At 39.5% G+C, this 15,854-nt stretch overlaps 1 protein-coding gene across 1 annotated transcript; it reads left to right on the forward strand.

The window, feature by feature from the left end:
• Positions 1-648: 648 nt before the first annotated feature.
• nr1d2a (nuclear receptor subfamily 1, group D, member 2a) lies at positions 649-7,131 on the forward strand. Its single transcript, XM_079503527.1, has 8 exons — positions 649-1,058; positions 2,765-2,992; positions 3,120-3,208; positions 3,346-3,490; positions 3,671-4,335; positions 4,474-4,659; positions 4,936-5,146; positions 5,738-7,131. Exons 1-8 carry the CDS (start codon positions 1,028-1,030, stop codon positions 5,935-5,937), a joined length of 1,755 nt encoding a protein of 584 aa, XP_079359653.1. The 5' UTR covers positions 649-1,027; the 3' UTR covers positions 5,938-7,131.
• Positions 7,132-15,854: the final 8,723 nt, after the last annotated feature.

Below are 15,854 nucleotides of genomic sequence, written 5' to 3' on the forward strand. Positions count from 1 at the left end.
AAAATAAAAGCCTTAGGGACAACACATTGTGACAATTGGAACCCTCCATTGTGGGTCCGTTACACTGGACAGTTGACTCTTTAGTGTTTACAACTGTGTTAACTAGTAGCTGAATCAACAGTTTTTAGATATGAAGATATCACACAGTATAGGTGAGGTGAGGACGTTATTAATCAGTAGATGGGCAGAGAACATGAAATTGACGTGAAATACACTAGGTCTTGAAACGCAATTGTCAGTTTTGGGAAAGTTAGTCATTGGGATATATATCTGTTAATTACTGCTACAGCAGGTATTTCATCTTTATTCGACCGCAGATATATATATATATATGTATCTCATGCACCAAAAATTCACGTTTTATTTGACAGCCGCAACATGTGGCCATGTCTTTCGAACAGCAGCCTCACGTTGATGTATTTGTCTTGCTGGGTTCTGCTGTTGCTTCGCATACATACGTGCGTGCGTGCCTTGCAACGTGACCGCGTGACCGTGACTCCGCCTCCAGTGTCTGAAAAGTGTGTCACTGGGTTAAAGTGACTTGAGCGGCCAGGCAAAGGGGAGTGGCCGAGAAACACATTGAGAACATTTAGTTCTGACTTGAATACCTAGTACCGGATCATCATCATACTCATACAACAAGAGACTCTCTTCGGAGCAGCAACACAATTTGCCGTGGAAGATTTTTCCAGCATAACTACTCTCTATATTCGTCAAGGTTGTGTTGAAGGCTGAAAACAAGGCTTGGAGTTTGTTTGATGCTTTGAAGAATACCCTGGATCTGGTCTAAAGACTTTTTTTTTAATTGAAATTTGAAGTAATGACTATTCTATAACATAAAATGTTATGATCTCAAAACAGGGGCTCTGAATTTGAGATTATAACTAACACTGAATGCACTGTGTGAGCAACCTCGCACAAATTCGCAGTATTAGTTTCGACTTGTGACACTGGCGAAATCGTGACAGGCAGCAGTTGAGTTCATCCAACAGTCAACACAAGTAATTTGAAGATTTCCAGTTCAGAGATGCCTGAAGACATTGGAACAGCAAAGCCTGGTAAGAAAACAATATTTCTCAGCTACAAAAACAAATGTAGGCCTACATGGAGTTACAGATGTTCTTCTAGGTTAGACAGGTGTGTACAAGGCTGCACAAAAAAAGAATCAAAATTTAAAACCCTACTAGAGTAACTTACTAGACTACAGCACTGGTTAGAATGTATATCTTGGTGTCAGTTCTGCACCCAGGAGGATATTTGACGTGCTTCGCTACATAGTATCATGCATGGGTTTTCATTTCATTCATCGTCCTTTGATGTTCAACATTTTGTTTCTGGATTCTCTTTGTCTTTGTGGCACGTTGAACCTGTCACTTCGAGTTAAAAATAACTAACGCTGGAAACAAACGTTGAAATATAGTTCGGTCGCTGGTATTGTGTGGGGCCATTAAATGGGTTAGGAGTACCATCTGTGCTATATATGGGCATTCGACACAACAACAGCGTTCCGCATTCCCCTTCGCTCACATGGAGCACGAAGCATAGCCATGTGTCTCTATGAGTATAAGGTCTCTGTGTACATACGCGCTACTCGGGACTCTCTTCTGATTGGTCCACTGGAGGCGGTGACGCGGTCATTGCAGTTCGGTGCGTCCTGGTGCAGGGGCAGACTGCAGGTCCACGTGAGACGGGGTCCCTGTGTGACCTAGATGTGTTCCTCTTTAACAGAATACATGACAGGTCCACGTGTGGGTGTGGGGCGGTTAACGAGTGATCATGGGGACGGGTTAGGTAATCAACGGCCAGTTTTTACAGTGGACCTATATGTATGTGGAAAAAATGCAACATTTTTGCATGCCCTTTTTACCTTCCAAGTTTACCTTCCAAATTCCAATCTTTCAGATTACGTTAATCAACAAGTGCCTTACCACCGTCCACGTCAATATACCATGTCATATACTACACAAAAGTACACATATCTGGTTGTGTAGCCTACTATTAAGAATCATATTTCTTTCGTGACAAAGGATAATTCTTATTCCATGTCAAATTGGTGCACACACATTTACTGAATTCCTGTTAATTGTGACGGAAATGGTTTGCTTGGCAAATATTACATAATCAATCAGTCAGTGGATGTTTAACTATAACTGTTCTGCTGCTGTACTGCTGCACTGACCTAGGGCGCGTTCGTAAATACCTCACCGGAGCGCACTCGCCTATTAGTTTGCATTGCAGAGTGCGCTATTTCCGAACGAGCCCCTAGTCTGAAAGTCGGTAGGTGTGCACATACAGGCAGGGAAGCACAATCCCATAGTATAGAACTCCAGGGGCTCCTTTATCTTGGATTCCATTAAGCAGGGGTTAACAAAACAACATATAAACCGTTTTGAACTCCAATTAAGGCATATCAATGATTATCTGAAGAATAGCCTTTTTCATTTGTTTGATTGTGAACGTTTATTGTACATTGAATGTGTCATTGTGGAAGAAATAAGCAAGCATTTATTTTAGCCAGAAATGTGCCACAATGCCATTGTAGTGAAAGAGTGCAGATTTTGTTGTTGCTTTAATGAGCCTATTAATTAAAACAAGTCATTCATTGCCTTCAGCCTTGAGATGCTGAACAGAGTTTGTCACATAATGTAATTTCTTGAATCTGAAGGACGTCTAGTTTGTAGTTGGATCAATAATGGATCAATAAGACACAGAGAGAAAAAATAATTTACAACTAATCGTCACTGTTTCATGTGTTCTTCTGTAGGAGGCGTCATAGCCTACATCTCCTCTGGCTCTGCCTCCAGCCCAGAGTCCTGTATGAGCGAAAGCTCTAATAGCAGCTACCAGTCAACCTCTCCAACCCATCCACGCCCCTCGTTGCCCAGTCGGGCTGTGGGCATTCTGGTGGACATCGCCCCCCCTGCAAAGCAGCGAAGCCATGGCGTGGAGAAGACCGGACGTTCATCTACCTCTACTAAGAGCAGTATCACCAGTAAGAAGAAGAATTATGTATTTAAGTCAACTCAAGCAATCAATGTTCAGGAAATAAACAAAGAATATTTCTCATGTACCTTTTCACTACCTTGGAAATTGATTGAGTGGTTCACCTTCTTTTGCAGAAATCAATGGAATGGTGCTGTTGTGCAAGGTGTGTGGTGATGTCGCCTCAGGATTCCACTATGGTGTCCATGCCTGCGAGGGCTGCAAGGTGAGACAAGCTCTGTCACCCCTGGAATGCTGAAAAGCCATTCTACTAGTTTGATTCATTCACTGAACTACTTAAATAGCCTACTACTACTAAATACTAAGGCTAAATGGCATGCGTGAATCTCTTGGGTTCTCCAGGGTTTCTTCCGGAGAAGTATTCAGCAGAACATCCAGTATAAGAAGTGTCTGAAGATGGAAAACTGCACCGTCATGAGGATCAACAGGAACCGTTGCCAGCAGTGTCGTTTCAAGAAGTGTTTGGCTGTTGGCATGTCCAGAGATGGTGAGAATATTATTATATTTTGTTTATATGAGAGTAAAAGAAATGACATGTTTTAGGGAAAGAGAGAGGTCGGAGACCCCTCAGGGGGCTTACACCAGGTCATGCCAGGAAGGACAGGGTGGTGAAAGAATGCTCCTTGTAATGCTGGCAATCAACGAATGTCATTATTGACCTTTCCAGCTGTCAGATTTGGCCGCATCCCAAAGAGAGAAAAGCAGAGGATGCTGCTGGAGATGCAAAATGCCATGAACAACATGATGAGCAACAACACTCAACTACACAGCATGCTCCAAGGCCGCCAGAGCTCGCCCAACGACTGCAGCACATCTTCCCCTTCCTCCGGCTTGTACTCCAATCCCTCGTCTCCACAGTGTCCCCAGGACTCTGAGTCTGTGGTTTCCATGGACACCAACAGTAGCTCCTCCTCCTCCTGCGCTTCGGACAGCGGCGAGGATGAGGCGCCCAGGCAATGCCATGACGTGTTCGCTTATGGCCAAAAGGAGTCGCCACGACAGGTCCAGGGCTACCCCTCGCCGGTGCCAGTTGCCGAGGAGACCCCAAGCAACAGCCGTATGGGCATGCAGCAAGGGAACTGGAACCACTGGAATGACGTCAGCGTGGGGAGTTTCCAGCATGGTCCCAACAGCAATGGCCAACACATCACTAATGCTGCCTACAGGGAAGAGAGGAGAGTTCACCAACAGCCTCATCTGAACAGTAGCCTGAGCTGTGAGGTACCAGAAGACGGCCACAGCCTTCAACAGAGGCAGCACAACATGAATACACCAACCGTCTTCAGTGGTTACAATGGACCAACCAGCAGTGTGGACCAGCGAGCACACGTGGTGGGTCTCGGCAAGACTTCTAGAAACTTTACAAATGAATCTACTATAGATGCATGGTTTGCTAGAAGGAATTACATGGGTATGAATTGTATTGAGGCATTTCACCAGTGCTGATAGCTCTGCTGTCTGTTTGTCCAGGTATGTCTTATGAATGACTCACCCTTTGTGGACCCACACATGCTCAGAGAAGAGATCTGGGAGGAGTTTTCCATGAGCTTCACTCCTGCTGTGCGGGAGGTTGTGGACTTTGCCAAGAGGATCCCAGGCTTCCGTGACCTACCTGAGCATGACCAGGTCAGCTTGCTAAAAGCTGGGACTTTTGAGGTAAGAAAGCAAACATGCAGTGCCTAAAAATATGTTATTTTGTGCATGCTTTGAGACCGTACAAGGGACCTTTTGAAATATTCAGTTAGTGATGTGGCTTGAACTGGCTTCTGAATATAGCTTCAACTGTAGCTCTCTTGTATCAGATTGATTCAGTCAATCAGTGGAAATGAAAGAGTCTTTACATGTCCTTTTTTATTTTTCTTACCATTACGTCAAAACATGACCCATATAACACGCTCTTGCTCTCTTTTGGCCCTTCCCCTTCATGTGTAGGTGCTGATGGTGCGCTTTGCCTCTCTGTTCAACATGGCAGAGCGAACAGTGACCTTCCTAAGTGGCAAGTCATACAGCCTGGAGACGCTGCGGTCGGTAGGAGCCGGCGAGCTGCTCAACTCCATGTGCGAGTTCAGTGAGAAGCTGGCAGCACTGCGGCTAGACCAGGACGAGATGAGCCTCTTTACAGCTGTAGTGCTCGTCTCAGCTGGTAAGGATACTGGAACATAAATGTAGACAAATAGTGTGTGTGTTATAATTATAGTTGTATGTGACCAAACATACATGGTTGAGCATTTACATGTCTTCGTGTCAGTGGCGTGCACAGACATTTAGAGGGGCAGGTGCTCAAGTGAAAAAGGGCACCTTGTGCAGCACGTGGAACCGACCGTTTGCCTTAATAGTGTGAGATTTATAGATTTTGGGGCATAAATAATATATTAGAAGCTTTTTATCAAGAATTGGTCATGTCACCATGGTCCACATACTGTACAGTGTACACTGTACAAAAATAAATAAACAAATTCAAAAGGGCACACTGCTGTCCAGAGGGCAAAGTGCAGGTGCTCTAGCACCACCTAGTGTCTATCTGTGCACGCCACTGCTTCATGTAAATGGTTTGATTGTATTTGACAGCTGTGTGGCAGCATTATTGAAGGAAAAAGCAAAAATACTAGGGAAATTACGGGCTTTTACTTTTGTTGATTAAATGTATTTTGTACAAAGTAGTTGATGTGAAATTTGAAAATCAATTCATCAATTGTTCACCAATATTGACTTTTCCTCTTTGTCCTTGGATTAGATCGCTCAGGGATCCGGGATCTAAACTCAGTGGAGACTCTGCAGGACAATCTGATCCGGGCACTGCGCAACCTGGTCATGAAGAACCATGGTGAGGAATCAGCCACCACCTTCACTAAGCTACTGCTCAAGCTACCTGATCTGCGCTCTCTGAACAACATGCACTCAGAGGAACTGCTCTCCTTCAAAGTGCACCCTTAAAAGGGTTCTGAAGGGCAGGGTTCTATTCTCACCTCATCTCCTTTGACTAAAGGACAGTATTTCCTCCCTACAGTCACGACCACCACCAACAGAATCTGCCTCATATTCCCTTGCCCACCACATTTGACCAATCCATTGATTTTTTTTCTTTCTGGAATGTATTGTAAAGTTATTACAATGATCGAATCTGAAATGTACTGCATGTATAGACAAAATAGACAGCTTAAGCTTGTTGCACACGTGTCAAAGGTTGTTTTTCAGAGTTAGAGGCACCTTTCTATTTTTGAGAGCAAGAAGAGTACTTATTTGGCTATATGAGAGGATAAAGAAAGCCCATTTTGTTTTTACACATTGATTTTATTTTTCTCTAAAAGCCATTTCATTCTAAAGTGTATTTGCTAATGAGCAGTGTGAATGTGAGAAACAGTACCATACCATATTGAGAGCATGTTAGAAGTTGATGTGCGCGCCCTTACTTGGTCCAATATTTAGACCAATAAATGTTTAAGACAGGCAAACTATCAGAAACTGTATATATGATTGTGTGTTGATTGCTGCTAATGCATGGCTATCCTTAAACGAACAACTTGACATGGTTCCTATTCCCTTTGCCTTGGGAAACCATTATTTATATAGATATATAAATATATATATAAGCATTACAGTTGTATATGCTGTATATAAAAATATGTGAAGTGTTTTATCTGTATAGTGTTGGAGGTTTTTTATTTCTGAGGGGTTGTGTTTAATCCCCTGTCAACTGCCTACAGTATACAATGCCTCATTATGGGGAGATAATAACGCCATTTTAGCAACACTACATTTGCACATGGTGTTATGGAACAGCTACCAACCAACTCAAAAGCCACACAGTATCCTAGATCGTCATGTATGGGCTACATCATGTAATGGGAGTAGTACTGTACATGTAAAAAAAAAAAAAAGCAATCATGCTTCATGCTTTTACATGCTTTGTGTTTTTACTGTTTTTTTCAACTTCCACTTTTTAAGAAACTTTTGTATAGAACTTTCTGGGCTTTGAGCACAGCACTTATTTCATATTACTCATCTATTTGATTGAAATGTCTGTTTCTTCCACTGGCAACATTGCAATATGTAAATAGCCATGCATATCTTTCATGAAAATAGGAATATCAATATATTATAGTATAAATAAATACAAGTGAAACATGACTTGTGTGTTGTTGTTGTTGTTGTTGTTATTTAATTAAAAGTTGAGCCTTAGGTTTAGTAAAGATAGCATCCTGATAGTTAGAATTGGTTTATATTTACCTGTATGTCAAATCACTTTCAGTCCAATATCAAGCTTTGAGACCGCAGTGCCTGAGATCTTCCACAAGGTGTTGCCATCAGCCTACTGCGAGGATCCATATTTGTTAGTCCAGGATTTCAAAACGGATTTTTATTAAAAACAAATGCATTTGTGCATGATATTTTATTTTAACAGCTTTTGGGCATCTGTAAAATTACAAGAATACTGGCCAACAATTTCAAAGAGCAAGTGAAACAGGGAGTTGTGTAAAGGTGTACCTATCCTACCTAAAATAAAATAACTAAAATAAATAATATAAACCCATCATGCCTATTTAAATCATACATAAACAGTTACTTCTATTTGCCTTGGTAGGACCTTATAAATCAATAATATTTGGTGAAATGACCATTCAATAATACTGTGGTCACAAAGAAGTTACAAGCCAGGCTTAGCAAAGTCTGGCACACATCACCACAGCACCAAAAGAAAAGATACAGTCCAGACTTGTTTTAGGAGAGAGTTTTAATTGATGACATTTTTATCTTAAAAAAACATTTGTCAGTGGGCATCACAGACACAGAGGTTATCTTTTGGTCCCCTGAACTCTGTTGTTAAGGTTGATTATTTCCGACAGGCCGTGTGAGATTAATGTTCAAGTGCTTGTTTTGTGACTCACCTTTGCATACAACGCCACACGCGCACACGTCACAAGTTCCATACAAACTCACATTTGCAAGGATGCATCATTTAAATTCAAAGTTGGTTCAGAATTACAATCTTACAATCTGGGAGCAGGGATATATTGTTATAACAAAAGCAAATTTGTGAAGAATTTGTGCTTAATTCTAATGTTTTGAATAAGACATTTCTCAAAAATAATTTGTTTCTTTATCTTTGTCTATATGGAATGATATCATACATTTATACATATTTTTATCTACACAGCAAGATATATTTATGGGTTACCCCATCACATTACAAAATGTATTTTGTAAATCAAATTAAAATGTCCAAGGGACAATTCAATCCAAGAATGGTAACAGGAAATGTATAAGAAAAGTATAATCGCAGTCATATAGTTATCTTCATCAATTCATCAATAATATGAGAATCACGTTTCATAGTCAGCATTATGAATTCATCATTACTAAGCATCGTAAATGGGAATACATTCATATATTTGACTAATACACTACATTTGTTCTTTACGTGCCTAGTGGACACTGGTAGATTATTTCAGTTGCACATGGCTCTGTAGCATTGTTTACACTCTTTAAATAATTAAGTACATGGTCAACATTTAGCAGCTGTCTAGACGGAGCTGTGAGAGGAGCTAGAGCTCCAGCCTCCATTTGTCAAGTTGTCCTTTTGAAGATGGCCACAGTTTAAATTACCGAATCCAAGCTGCTCTTATTGTATTGATGATGTTGGACCATAAATACTCAATCAAATACAATACAACATCAATACAAATTCCTTGTGTTGGCTACTTGAGCATCTTTGAATGAATCCCAAACATCACAATTACAGTACCAAAACATGACGTGTAGTATAGTTTGTGTTTAGAAAATGTCCCTAAATACATTTGCAAATGTCTTCAGTTTGCATGATAGCATATAGTAAGTATGTAAGACCATTTTAAAACAGGCACTGACCGAAGTGCTGTACAAAAGTAATCAAGAATTTACATGTGAGAAAAGCTTATAACTCTGAAGAGGTCTCACTGTAGGCTACCTGAGAATCTTTATACCATTATACAAGAGTATACGGTAGAGCTCAATCTCCGGATATTTTCAACTTTGATGTACATTATTGAAAATAACCTGCTCTAGTTATAAGATCTTTTACAGTGCATTTTACAGTGCATGAAGATGATGATGAGTTTATGGCATGTTATTTTAACAAAAACACAAGCGATGAGCTTTGTTTTTCACTCTGAAATTCGGAACTCTGACAAGCCATTGATTTTATTCGAAAGACCTAATCATTAATGTGAATAATTAAGCCAATTAATCATTTTGCCTCTTTCATTGAATTTGAAATGGATAATACATGTGTTACATGATATCGATACTATCTATCAAAACATTTTAACTATCTGGTATCTCTTATCTAGGACCTAGGTGATTCAGTTTCTTGTGAATGTTCAGAGTAGTGTTGGGAAGATGATTCTGCTATTGCTTCTAGTGTCAGGTGAGGTTTGCTTCTCAGACCAATGAGACCATACTAACGGTTGGTATTGCATGGACGGTAACTCAGGATATGCTTTTACTGCTGTTACATTTTGAAAAGAATGACCAGATGGTGCTATTTATGCAAACACACATACACCTTCAAGTTCAACCATTATTAAGCTATGGATAAAGCTATATTTTCTGTAGGTATTATTATTTTTGGCTAGACTTCAAGTCAATCTGTCATTGAACAGCATTAAAACAACATAACTTTCACTGCACTGCTGGATTATCTTTTTTAAGTCATATCTCTGTATAGTATAGTATAGTATAGTATAGTATAGTATAGTATAGTATAGTATAGTATAGTATAGTATAGTATAGTATAGTATATATTCAAATCAAAAATGTATGGAAACCAAAGGGTTCCTCAACAAATAAATTAAACTATGGCATAGATCATTTTCCAAAGCATATAGTTGCTATGTATGATTTGGAAGATAGTTGACATGATGTCAGGTACAGTAGGTTTGTACCATGAGCTGTATTCAAAACTATTAATACTTTTAATTCTATTTAATTATATTATTCTTGCTTGGTTAACACAGAGGACATATTTTGCTGTAGTTGTTAGTTACAGTGGTATTCATAACTAAATATACAAGGTAAGGTTGTAAGGTAGTTATGTGGTTAGTGTAACATTTGATTTGTGTATTTTTTGTTGTTTATGAGAATTTGATTATTGGTTTACTGATATAAACTTTTGGAAAAAACACAAAAGGGTAAAATATAAGAGATTTCTGTCTGATAGCAACTATAGGTTACTCCTTCTCTCCTCAGGGTTCGGCATCATCTCTTCTTTCTGCCGTGACTATAATTTTGTTGACCACAGAAAGACCTAGCTTGAGGCACAGAGCTACTGATAAGAACACTGACTTGGCCACAGTAGAGGATGAAACACAACTGTCCATAATGAATGAGAGGACACCATCCCTCAAAAAGCTGACCTGGATAGGATTGCATATTGGAAATATTTCTTATTGAAAAATAATGATCCAGTGGGCGGTGGAGGCACTTCAACTGTGAAAGACACTTGTGAGTATTTCAATTATTGTGATCAAACGTGTGTGCTTCTTGTTTTTAAATAATACCCACTAATGAATCTCATCTTCCAGGACTAGAACGGAACTGCAAACATACCATCTTGCCATTCAAGGGAGCCTGGAGTTACTGTAGAGCGAATCACACAGATTTGGCTTTGATTCAGACCCCAAGTGAGAATAAAGTTGTACATGAGCTGATGGAACGTGGAGGACATTCATACATTGGCTTGAGACGATTTGCTTTGGAATGGCATTCGTCTACCAAATTCAATAATGTGAGTTACTGGGCAGATGAACAACCAAATCTCACACATACATGTGTGGCAGTAAACCTCTCCACAAAGAAATGGTATGAACTGAGCTGTGATCATAAGCTGTCCTTCATCTGCAATGAAGGTGAGGGAAATGTTTACTGTCATGTTACTATTTACTATATGTTTTTACACTTGAATAGACGCTACTGGTTACCGACAGCGAGGATGATACCCTACCTGTAACCATGGCAACCTAGGCCTTGATTGACAAGCTCTGCAGTAACAGCATCAAATAGATACATGGCTCAAAAGGCTCTTACACAATATCTTTGCCTGTGAATGACATCAAGTTTGTGTGTGTGTGTGTGTGTGTGTGTGTGTGTGTGTGTGTGTGTGTGTGTGTGTGTGTGTGTGTGTGTGTGTGTGTGTGTGTGTGTGTGTGTGTGTGTGTCTGTGTGTGTGTGTGTGTGTGTGTGTGTGTGTGTGTGTGTGTGTGTGTGTGTGTGTGTGTGTGTGTGAGAATTTATGCATATATTACATTGAAGTTACATGATTCAATACAAAAAAATATCAAGGCATAGATCCAACCATACACAAACAACTTCTTCAGCAGGTATGGTAGTGAAGTATGATGTAAGCGCTAGCTTGTTGTGTGTTGTTGTTGTTTCATTGTTTTGGATAACGAACGTCAGATATTGTACAATGATATTGTACATTGCATGTTTTTTTTCTCTGAAATCTGTCTGAAATTAAAATCAATAAAAAAAAATGATGTACAGTATGGTAAAGGATTAATTTTTTGTGTGTGTGTGTGTGTGTGTGTGTGTGTGTGTGTGTGTGTGTGTGTGTGTTTTTTTGTGGCTTTTGCCTTTATTTTATATTTTTTATAGATGGATAGACAGTAGGCTGACAGGAAATGGGGAGAGAGATGGGGGGAAGACATGCAGTGAAGGCCGTCGGGATTGGGAGTCGAACCTGCGGCACACTGCCAGACTGGATTACCAGCCAAGGTGCCTGGACCACTGAGCCATGGCCCAGGCCTAAAGGATTCGATTAACTCTAATCTCTCACAGCTGCATATGGTTCTAGCAAATCAGATGACTAACTTAAATTTACGCTGGAGCATAGAGGATATCGTTCATCCATAGATGAAAGTCCTGTTTCCTTGTTTGCATGCATGTGCAAGGTGTAATGTGTAACTGATTTTAAAGCACAAATGTTGGTTTTACCATAGGCATAGACCATATAGATTTAGAATTTCCCCCATTTATTTAAACTGACTTTCAACTGCGCCGAAAGACTCAACTGATAAAAACAAGAGAATCCTGAAGTCAAAATTACAACTAGTTAACACTTCTGTTGTATTCTGATGACTGCAAATTACAAGAACCCACCTATAGAATAATCACCTTCTTAATAGTGGATAATATCAATCCACAAGAAGGTGACAGACAGATATATAGCTGTCTTCTTGATAATCTGATCTCACAGTAGTACCTTTCTAGGTTATGTGTGTACTGAAGGCAGAATTTGGTTTGTTATAATTAACAAAAGACATTCTAAAATGTTTGTAACCACTGCTCATTTCAACGTGTGTACTCGCATCATGAAATAGATTCAGTAAGTGATTTGAGACGTTTATTAATGCTGCATAATGATTATTATGTAGCTATTTACCTATTGATTTATAACAATGAATTTTAAAAAACCCATCATAAATAAAGTTTTAATACTTTTCCAAAAATAATTCTGCACTCTAGCAAAAGAGTATCAGCAAGGCCACAGGCCTTTCTGTTAAAATACAATTTATTGAAATTCATTGCATATTCCCCTCTAAATGACACAGTTGACATAATAGTGTGCAGTAATCAACATAAAACCACCATGTTCACATGTACATTTAAAACACATTCAAATACAGGCAGCGTCACAGGTTTGGCTCTGGCTAGCTTGTCATTTAGGTAGGCCTTTGATGGACAGGGAGACAAAGGAGTGCTTAAGGAGGTTCCGCTAGCACAATCAGACTCTGAATAGTCTAGCTGTTATTCAGGGTGGGGGACATGGGTGGGGTTTAAAATAATCTTCTGGGTTTGTCTGATGATAGTCTCATGACAGACATCCATGAGAGTGGGATGCTGCCTGACCCCCATGATTTTCAGGTCTTTGTATAAGCTGCATGGTAATCTGGGCTTTCAGCTGTAGGCCTAGGTTATTGCCAAACCAAACTAATACTGCATGCCATACCGGTCCACAAGGCGCAGAATGCTCTCAACTACGGCATGCCTGGTAGAAGAGGAGCAAAAACCTCTGGTTGACACAAAAGAGCCTCATCTAAATTTGTAGATTACTTCAATTTCATTTTGTATTATAGCTAGACAATTTGTATGAAGGTTTGGGCCCTCACTCAAATTGTTCTGGTGTCAGCTAGGTCTCACCCCCTTGGCCTTGACTCAGATTTGTGTACTTTGTACAATAGACATAGCACATCTATACACATTGATGATCACATAAAAAAACGATTTTCTTTTTGTTTATATATTATTATTGTAATAAAGGCAACTACAGATTCGCTAGATATTTTTAGATGGCTTTTAGAAAGTGTTACCCTACAATGAAAGTCTGAAAAATAAAAGTCAATCAGCCAAGGGTGGAAAATACTGCACTCTTCATAAAATTAAGCATTATATTTATATAGTATAATATATTTATATAGTGCTTTTATATATTTTTTAAAATAATTACAACTAATTTAACTTGCTAAGTATATTATTGTTTAGCCATTATAGATTTATTTTGTTTATTTTATGGTGCAGGCATAAGATAGCTATAGAATGGGTTGCAATATGTGGTTCCAGACCAGAGAATATGGTTGTGTCCCAATTTTCCTTGCCGTCGGATGCTCAATTTAAAAAGAGAGAGAGAGAGAGACAGAGAGAGAGAGAGAGAGAGAAAAAGAAAAAACCATGGCAACCATCCATCAATCAAGAAGATGGGTTTTCTTTGTTGGCTGCTAAATAGGTCAGACACAAGCCTTTAGAAAATCTAATGCTGCTTTGAAAGGAAGTTTGATGGAAAGCTATCCCCTCTAAAGATGCTCTCGCCCTCTCATCCTGTTGCTGCTTGTGCAGCAGCCAGCAAAAAAGATGTATTGCACCAATAAATAAGTCCTCAAAGATGACATGCACTGAGACTGAGGAAATTGCTGTCTGACTTTTCTGGCCATTTCATTTTCCCTTTGATGTTTACATTTACCATTGTTTGGCTCAGCATATTCTCTGATCGTATGAATACATTGTGTTATTTCCCATAAATATAGAACTGAGAAATTACATTGAATATGGCAGTTGACAGTAGCACCCGCTTTATTTTAGGATTCAGAAATAATACAAAACCAACTATTTACACATTTTTGCCTCATGTTCACAGGATATGTCCAACCAAATATTTTATACGGTATCTGCTTATTCATCCCTGGTTTGCTTCCCTCTCATACCTTGTGCATATATAACACCGAACCCAGTAACTACAGTTTATGTTCAAGCAACTCCGTTACTTTCTGTCCCTAAAGCTCAAACTGAACTTGCCAAACAAGCCTACATGCAGCTTGGAATCACTTGCAGACAGATATCAAGTTAAAGACTTGAACACGGCATTGCAAAGTTTAATCCGATCTGATGTCAGACTCCATCGGTCAGTGAACCTGCTTCCCTACATACATGGTTTTAATAAGTGTGCTATTATTTATCTTGCCTAATGTCAGTTTTTTTTTCTTTCATAATGTTTGTTTTTATGTAAATGTTTGTTTATTGTGTAAATTGCAAATTTGTACTGCTGCTACCCTGGATAGGGTTTGCTCATAAAAGCGATCTTATATATCTCAATGGGATTTCACCTGTAAATAAAGGTCAAATACAATATTTGTGGACCCTGCACCACAGCAGATTACAACGTTGTTTAATTCAGTGTAAGACCAACATTAGGCCAAAAGGCTAACCCTACTTCTTCATTGGGTCTCAAAGTTGCATCCTAGTTAGGAAGAGTATACAATTCAGTTCAGTCAATGCACTTTATTCATCACGCAAAATTTGGTCTATAGTTCAACAATATGATCAAATACACAGGCACTGAAAATAGACAGTATTTCTTTCTCAAGAAGCAGAGAAGAGAAACATACTTATTAGCACATGCATTCAATATATTCCATAGGGCTAGACCACACATGGACATAGACATCATCAACTTGCGACGGGAGCAGTTCCTATTGAGTGAAAGATTATCTTTTTATGAAAGAAATACAATATTTAAGGTGTTTTTATTTTTCATAGAGGGCAAGTATAATTTATTAAGGCATATTTGTCTTATTAGCCTGCAGGGTTCCTTTTAATGCATCATTATGTAACACAAGCATGGAAGATATTGTTTCTTTTCACCTTGCAGGGCATATGAAACCGTTTAAACCTATTTTAATGAATGTATGATGATTGATTGATTGATTGAAGTATTTATTAACAGTTTGCAGACTTACAGTACATTTCAAGCACAACTCGATACAAAAACTGTTAACTGTGAGTGGACAACACCATAAAGCATTACACTTGTTTACAAGAGGGTCCACTGTTTTCAATTCATCATAAACACATGGAGATAATGTTAAAATGTTCACCTCTTCCCAACCCAAGCAATTTAAAACACATTAGTAATAAACCCTTAATTGTTGTACACTCAGTTGAACCGACACTTGACGCCGAGACACACTGCACTGCACAGCTGATTGACTGATTAAAAGGGAGCCAAGGCATATGGGCGAGAATGTGATACTGTATAGTGGAAGGTAGAGATGAGGAGGGAAGAGGGGTAGGAGAAGGGCAAGAGAAGGAAGGGAGGAGGGTAAGGAAGAAGAGGAGAAGAAGGAGGTGTTGGAAGAAGAGGTGGAGGGCGACGAGGGAGGACTGGACCAGTGGGGAGTTGCAGCAGCAGTAGTCTGCAGGAATGTTTCACATGCCTGTCCTCTGAATGACCCTCTCCTCCCTGGAGTGTGGGAGATACTAGGGGTAATTAGCCTCCTTTACCATTGGTGCTGCGCTGCCCTGTGCCTCAATGGGGTTAGCAG

The sequence above is a fragment of the Electrona antarctica genome (genome assembly GCF_951216825.1).
Source record: "Electrona antarctica genome assembly, chromosome: 6".
Lineage (NCBI taxonomy): Eukaryota > Metazoa > Chordata > Actinopteri > Myctophiformes > Myctophidae > Electrona > Electrona antarctica.

Coding starts and splice junctions, on each gene's coding strand:
- nr1d2a (XM_079503527.1), top strand. CDS start 1,028: ATGCCTGAAGACATTGGAACAGCAAAGCCTG. Junction 3,491..3,670: donor TGTTGGCATGTCCAGAGATG/GTGAGAATATTA, acceptor TGACCTTTCCAG/CTGTCAGATTTGGCCGCATC. Junction 4,336..4,473: donor TGGACCAGCGAGCACACGTG/GTGGGTCTCGGC, acceptor CTGTTTGTCCAG/GTATGTCTTATGAATGACTC.